Source organism: Nicotiana attenuata, chromosome 1 (assembly GCF_001879085.1).
Source record: "Nicotiana attenuata strain UT chromosome 1, NIATTr2, whole genome shotgun sequence".
Classification (NCBI taxonomy): domain Eukaryota; kingdom Viridiplantae; phylum Streptophyta; class Magnoliopsida; order Solanales; family Solanaceae; genus Nicotiana; species Nicotiana attenuata.
In genome coordinates, this window is record NC_031989.1 from 37,179,981 (window position 1) to 37,188,123 (window position 8,143).

An 8,143-nucleotide genomic window follows, 5' to 3' on the forward strand; every position below is an offset into this window, starting at 1 on the left:
GATTTATTAAGAAAATTTGAAGATTTACAAGGTTAGTTACATACAATTGCATAAAGTTCTATTAGGCGAGCCCAGTACGCTGGGCGTTGGGCGTGTCCGGGGCGTAAGCTCCGATGGCCGAGACGTAAGTCTCACGGAACTAAGCCCCACACATAAGCCCAGGGGCGTTTTACGAGTGCTCCACCCCGGGGCGAGTCCCAATTCTACCTTTTAAAATAGAGAATGAATAGCTAAATAGGTCTTTGTAATTTTAGTTTGAGCTATTAGAAAAGATAATTTGGTGATTATTAATTTAACTCAGCGGGGAACCATTGTATTTTTTCTATTTTTTTTTGGATTTTAACTCTATGCTATTTGGAAATTGGAACTAATCCGACTAATTTTAAATTAGCATGGCGTTGAACTTGTTAAGGAAGAAACACTTCAGGAAAAACTTCATTTTCAAAGTTCAAACCTAAAATATTTAAGGGCAGTTTGGTACACAAAGCTTGTCTTATGCGCGGGATTCGCAGAAGGGCGAGACCACGAGGATCTATTTTATGCAGCCCCACCCTATATTTCTACAAGAGGCTGTTTCCATAGCTCAAAACCGTGACCTCCTGATCACATGGCAGTAATATTATCAGTTACGCCAAGGCTCTCCTTCAAACCTAAAATATTTGATTAAAGAAAAAAAAAATCACTCATTCCACCATATTTCTTGGTTTGATCATAATATAATCTTGCTCCAAATTAGCAAAAAAAGAAAAAGAAAAATATGAAATGAAAGAAAAAAGCTCCACAAGTATGAGGTAAAAATTTACTCGCAATATTAACAACAACAATAACAATAATAATATATTCAATGTGATTTCACGAGTGAGATCCGAAAAGAGTTGGATATATACAAACTTTATCTCTACCTTATGTGAGGTAAAAATACTATTTCTAATAGATCATCGACTCATTTATACCATCTCACATGTAGTCTTATAAATCATACTAGTTAATTAAAATATATTTTTATCTTATAAAGTAATTTAAATATGACAAATTAATATGATTTGCCATAAACACCATAGCACACCATCACAAACATAGAAGAGAAAGAAGCTTTCACACACATACCTTCCTTCTAAGTCTTCCCAAAGCAAAGCATCCTCTCTCTCTCTCTCTCTCTCTCTCTCTCTCTCTCTCCTTCAATTTTCTCCTCTCAATTCACAACCCAAGTATTTGATTCTCTGTAACAACACTCTATGTTCTCATAGGAGGAAGTGCCAGTAGAAATGGAAGGAACAACAAAACCTCCACAAATTTCTGATATGTTTCACAAATTCGCCCATGTTGTCCGTACCAAAACCTTCGAACTCTTCGCTGATGAAACCGACGAGGAAAATACCTCCAATTCCACTGATGTCTTCACTCTGTTCAACTCCGCTGAGGAATTTATCCCTAATCAAAAAGTCGTCGTTATAAAACCCGATTTCTGCAAATTCCCAGAAAATGAAAATACCCATTTTACTAAATCCCTAATTTCTTCACTTTTTGCTACAATTTCGTCGTTTGAAGCTTCTTATCTTCAGTTGCAAACAGCTCACGTGCCGTTCGACGAAAAGGCGATCGAATCAGCGGATAAAGTTTTGGTATCAGTTCTTCAGAAATTAACTGAAATGAAGAATTTGTATAGGGATTTTAGGAAAAACCCAAGTTGTAAATTTGATGATCTTGTAGGGTCAGAATTGGAATTTCAGGTTCAAGAGAATCAGAGCAAGCTCAGAGTTTTGGAGACTATGGTAAATCAGTTAATGTCTTTTATGGATTCTAAAGATGATGAAGTTTTGATTTTGAGGAAAAAATTGGAAAAATTGGAACTTTTTAATTCCAATTTGTCAAAAAAACTAGGGGTCAAAAATGAAAATTTGGAGAATACCAGTATGCAGGTATTGCGTACAGTTACTGTTTTTGAATCTATGTTGCGTGATTCGATTAAGTTAGTGAATAAATTTTGTAAGTTGTTAATGGAGTTAATGAAAAGAGCAGGTTGGGATTTGGAGAAAGCAGCAAATTCTGTGTATTCTGATGTTAATTATGCTGAAAAAGGACACTTCAAATATGCATTTAGTTCATATATTTGTTTGGGCTTGTTTAAGGGATTTGATCTTGAAGATTTTGGTTTGAGAGATGAAGAAATGCTGTGTAATGAGGATGGTTTAATGTCTGGTGAAAATGATTATTTGAAACAATTACTTGAGCATATTTCGTGTAATCCGATGGAGGTTTTGAGTAAGAATCCTAATTGTGCGTTTTCAAGATTTTGCGAGAAGAAGTATGAGCAGATAATTCATCCTACAATAGAGTCGTCGATTTTTAGAAATTTGGATGGGAAAGAAGTCATAGTGGATTCGTGGAAGTCGTTAAGTGTGTTTTACGAGTTGTTTGTAAGGATGGCAAGTGCGATATGGTTGCTTCATAAGTTGGCCTATTCCTTTAATCCTGTAGTCGAGATATTCCAAGTCGAGAGAGGGGTTGACTTTTCGCTGGTGTACATGGAAGATGTTTCGAGGAAAAGTCAATTCCCTTTGAGCAAGTCGAGGCCAAAGGTGGGATTTACCGTCGTACCTGGATTTAAAATTGGGAGGACGATCATTCAGACACAGGTTTATCTTACTGGCTTAAAATGCACGGAATAGTGTGAACAAAGAGATCTGCACAGTGGTTTACAAGTTTCTTTGCTTTGTTGTGCTTTAGTTCATCTAACTTACACCAAAAGATTCAGAGTGCACCATTTGACAGCTAACTCCCTTTGGTAATGACTTCAAAGAATTCTTGTCAAAGTGATAGATGCTGCATTGCCAAGGGATAAGCCATCTTGTCTTGTCGCAGAAGTTGGTGGCCTTGCTGGCCAGGGCTGGTATGGATGCTCTTTGTTATTATCGCTAGTAAGTGGTCACTGGTTAGTCTAATTTGTGTATTTGCTTGCTTAGAATTTCTGTTTCTAGGGGGTTCTGTTAGTCCTATGAAATGTATGTAAAGCACTGATTTTATGGTTTTCTTTTTGTTGTTTTTCTTTGTATTCTGGTTCTTTTAAATTAGGAAGGTGGGATGAGGTAGTGGGAGAGTACAGCATATTACACAATCAAATTGTATGTAACTCTTTTAACGTCAATATCGACAGTGATTTCAACAGTTAATGAATTCTTTCATTAGTTAGCGTAGTTACTAGTTTTAAAAGTATTGATTTGCTTTAAAGAATTGTTCCTTGTTCTCTAGCCACGTCAATGTATACCCAACCCTGGTCATTGATAGTTTGTGGGCTTGATCAACTATTTCTGCACTGCTTTATTTCTACGTGTAGATTACTTATTTTGAAAAAAGTTTATCTTTCCTTCATGTAGATTGGAGATTCTTATCTTGTATGATATATGTTTTCAGATTCACGAATTGCCTGTAGTTATTACATTGCTATTACTATCTTTCTTGAAAGAAAAGTTAAGTGTTTGTCTCCAATTTTCTGCATGTGTATGGAGGATTAGCTGAAATAGGATGGTCTTGCTTTTTCCATCAGTAATTCATTCTTAATAAGCATGAGCTTTACTTTGAATGTCAATTTATGTATAGGAAGATAAGCAGAACTAAAACTATCGTGTGTTGCTAAATTTGAGTGAAGGAAATTACCATACAGTTAAGTACTCGCCTTTTTGCTTCTCTGATCATTTTAAATGCTACCCAAGAGAAAGGATATTAACTCTCTGATTAAATTCATTTCCAAGTGATGAATTGTGTGCATATAATGCCAGAGCAAAAGCATGCGTTATGTGCAATTCTATGTCATCCACTGTGAGGGCTCACTTATCAGCAAAAAATTTAATTTTTAGGACTGACTAATTTCTTCATAATACTGTTGTACTATTGAGTGTCCTCTCATAATTATGCTATTTTATCATTTGCTGCACATGTCTAAGGGCTTTGATCTGGATGACATTGGTTTGTATGTAATGGTAATGGTTCAATATCTGGCGAAAATGGTTGTTTGAAGCAATTAATTGATCATGCTTATGTAATTCAATGGAGCCTTTGAGTAGGAAATCTAGCTTTGTGCTATTTCAAGTATTATGAGGATTCATCATGAATTTACAAGTTTTACGTTGGTTGCCAGCCTACCGCAGCCCTCCAAGCCCCGGCAATGTGAGCAAGCCCACACTGGCGGAGTTTGTGTGCTATTCCAAGTACCGAATATTCATCCTACTATAGAATCTTCTGATTTCAGCCATCTGGGTGAGAAAGAAGTCAAACTAGATTCATGGAAGTCGCTCAGTGTGTTCTACGAGTTGTTTCTAAGGATGGCATATTGGCATGTACAATTGGTTGCTTCATAAGTTGGCATGTTCATTTAATCCTGTAGTTGAGATTTCAAGTTGAGAAAAAGTTGGACTTTTGGGTTGTTTACATGGAAGATGTTACAATGAAAAGTCAATTCCTTTTGAGCAAGATGAGGCCAAAGGTGGAAATTGATATTATACCTGTGTTTTGTAGTTGGGAGGAGGATCATTCAGCCTCAGGTTTATATAACTGGCTCTATAGTGCTGTAAACTAAGAGAGTACAGTGGTGTGCAAGCTCTTTGCTTGATTCCTTCAACTTAAACAGAGAAATTCAGTGCGCTCCATTTGTCAACAACTCCTTTTGGTACCATAGGAAGGTGATGTGATTTGGCAAGACATGACACATTTTCAGCTTATCGAGGAGACGAGGATATGACCTTTGATAGCAGGTTTTCAGCTTATCGAGGAGACGAGGATATGACCTTTGATAACAGGGTGTGGAGGTCGAAAATTAGGGTAGTTAGTTAGTAAGTAAGTAATCGATTCGCTTTTATACCTGTATTGCTTTTCCACACATATGTACTAGTGTAGTGACTGTAGTCTGAAGGGGAGCCTTGGCGTAACTGGTAAAGTTGCTGTCATGTGATCAGGAGGTCACGGGTTCGAGCCGTGGAAACAGCCTCTTGCAGAAATGCAGGGTAAGGCTGCGTAAAATAGAACCTTGTGGTCCGGCCCTTCCCCGGACCCCGCGCATAGCGGGAGCTTAGTGCACCGGGCTGCCCCCCCTTTTTTTTTTGTACTAGTGTAGTCTAGTATTTCTTATTCTTAGAAAATTATTACAACTTGTTATTTCTTTTGTTTCGGTTATCTTATTTTTGGTTGAGGTAATGCTTCTCTTTCCCATGGCTTATTCACTACTGTATTTCTTTTCCAAAACTGTTGTGTTCACGCTTTCCTCGAATCCAGGGTCTATCGAAAATAGCCTCTCTATCTTTACAAGGTAGGGGTAAGGTTTGTATACACAGTATCCTCCTCAGATCCTACTTGTAGGATTATACTGGGTATGTTGATGTCAAAGTGATAGATACTGCTACTGCTAAGGTAGAGCCGTCAAAGCTGTCATCCCTTGTCGTCCAGGATTGTTATGTATGCTTGTTGTTATGACGGCAGTAATTGGTTGCTAGTTAGTCTAATTTGTGTATTTGCTAGTAAGTCCTGTGAAATGTTTGTAAACCATAGATTTGATGGGGTTTCGTTACTTTTTCTTGGCGCAACTGGTAAAGTTCTTACCATGTGACCAGAGGTCACAAGTTCAAGCCGTGGAAACAGCCTCTTGCAGAAATGCAGAGGCTGCGTACAATAGATTCTTGTGGTTTGACCCTTCCCCGGACCCCGCGCATCGAGGGAGCTTAGTATACCGGCATGTCCCGTTACTTTTTCTTTTTGTTCATTTCTTGGTTTTTTAGCTGCGAAATCCCACTTCTCTTAGGATTAGGATTTAATACACATTATATATGCCTTATATGCACCAGACCAAAATCTCAATATCACATCGAAATCCTAAATACGGAAGAAGAATTAGAATTTTTCGTGACGGACTGCTCTGTTCATGATTTCGAGTGTCTTCTTGAATTCACCAAGCTTCAACTCTATCCTTAAAAGTTTTTTTCAAGTGNATTCAATAGGTTAGGAGTATTGGCAGCTAGGCACAAGTCTATCATTACTATGTTAGAGGAAATTAGAATCAAGTGTATGGAGAGGATGAATAGCATGAGAGAGTTTTCTGTAAAAAATGGGGTAGGTGAGATATCACCCATGGCTATGGAAATACTTGGAGAGAATGCTCAAAGGGCAGCCAAATGTGAAGTCAAATTTAATGGTGAAACAGGGTATGAGATCCAGGATTTTATATATATATATATATATATATATATATATATATATATATATATATATATATATATATTGTACACTTGTGAAAGGTAAAGATCTGAGATAAGCCTTTTTTTTTCTTACTATTTTGATAGAGGAGACAGCCCACACTGAACACCAACCCAATCTCGATAAGAATCAGTACGCTACATTCGATCAATCCACGAAGGTGTGGCACTTCTCCACCTTCTGCTAGCAGCTTTCTTCTCTTATGATTTTTTCTTAAGTAGAGGTTCTTTACCGGTGACCCAGTTGATTCGGCCCCCACTATCCTTAAGGAACTAACCCAACTGAACTCATTTAGGTTAGAGGCTGCTTAGTAAGAGCTAAGTACAGATCTGCTACCAGCTCCCTGGGTAGCCATCCGTCTAATGAGCTAACTTCTTGACCTTGCTCTAGGCCCTCTGGGTCTTTATTTCCTTCTTCTTGTTGCTCCTCGTCATTTGATTTGCATGGTTACCTGCTGCTTGTGGCGCTGCTGATGAAGCCACATCCGGAAAGTTTTAATCGGCAGAGGCACGGACGTATAACTAGTATTAAAACCTTGTAATAGAATATGCTTGTTCGCCCCAAGCTCATCCGAGAGAACAGGAAATAACATCTCTGTACGATAAGTTTGATGGAATATTTGTAAGTTTATAAGCACGCTGCAGTAGATATAGGAACTAGGAAGTATATTAAAATGCTGTTGTCCCAACATCAATTAACTTATTTTGTCTAATCATCTAGTATTCTGGAATTGTCTGGTCCTATTAATTCGGATTCGTATAGTATCCGGTCTATTAAACGAGAAGCGTTCCCTACTAGGACAACTGGCTAGTCCAACTAATTCAGATTCGTGTGGCATACGGTCAATTAAACGAGAAGCGTCGGAGACAAAGTTATCTCCTATCAAGGCACACCAAAACCGTGCCAATCAAATTTCTTTCCCTATTTTTCAAAGAGAATCAAATGAAAATAATTGTGTAGTCTCTACCTTGAATGATTTCAGGCTGTTGAAGAACTAAGCCATCAATGGGAAAACCAATTGTTTCCTATGTTTAACTTGTCTAAAGCTGAAAAACGTGTTTTTTAATTGGAAATATCAAGAGTAAAGCAACAGGTAACCAAATAGATAAATCTTGAATCTCACAAGGGCTATTTAGACCATAGCAACGAGGTTTGCAATTTATGTAATCTAATGAAATTGAAGTTTAATTGTGTAGAAATGAAAGAGTATCAATTTACGTCTCTATTACTCTCAAAATAAAATTCGAAAGGAAAAAGTTCCCAATATATTCGTAACATTTGCGATTATTCTTATATATGCCCTCCGTTTACTTTTCCGCTCATCAAAACCTCCTATAGTCCTATTAACGATTTTCACCATAAAAAATTATTAATTAGTCTGATAAGGTGAAACAACAACAACAACAACCCAGTAAAATTTCACTAGTGGGGTGTGGGAGGGTAGTGTGTACGCAGTAGAAAGGCTATTTCCGAAAGACCCTCGCCTCAAGAGGACAAAAACACAAAAAGAGACAATATCAGTATCACCACATAAATCATAGGAAAAATAGGAACAACATGAAATCCAGAAGAAAGATATAAAGTAAAAGCGATAGCTAGTAAATCAGTTCGGCACTGAAAAACTAAATAGTAAGACACGACATTGCCACTAGCTAACTTAGACAAAAACTCTACCAGACTAGTCTCACAACGGTTCGAAGTAAAGCAAAAACTCAACTACCTCCTAACCTACGACCTCCTCTGATAAGGTGAAAGCGCAGTATATTTGGACCTTTTTCAATTGCTTAAAGAGTATTTCAAATTATTGGAGGGTAATATATAAACTAATTTAATAGCTTAGGACTAAGTTTAGCCTTTTGTTTGTCTACGTGGCTCTATCGTGGCAAATATCAAACTTTAGGGG

The 8,143-nt window shown here is 37.4% G+C and overlaps 1 protein-coding gene across 1 annotated transcript in view; it reads left to right on the forward strand.

Moving 5' to 3' along the window:
* The window catches only part of LOC109235177 (IRK-interacting protein), a 16,401-nt gene extending 13,732 nt beyond the window's left edge, over positions 1–2,669 (forward strand). The window contains exon 2 of the mRNA XM_019401171.1: positions 1,248–2,669. Coding sequence (XP_019256716.1) covers positions 1,248–2,669 — 1,422 coding nt within the window. The remainder of the gene's footprint in view (positions 1–1,247) is intronic.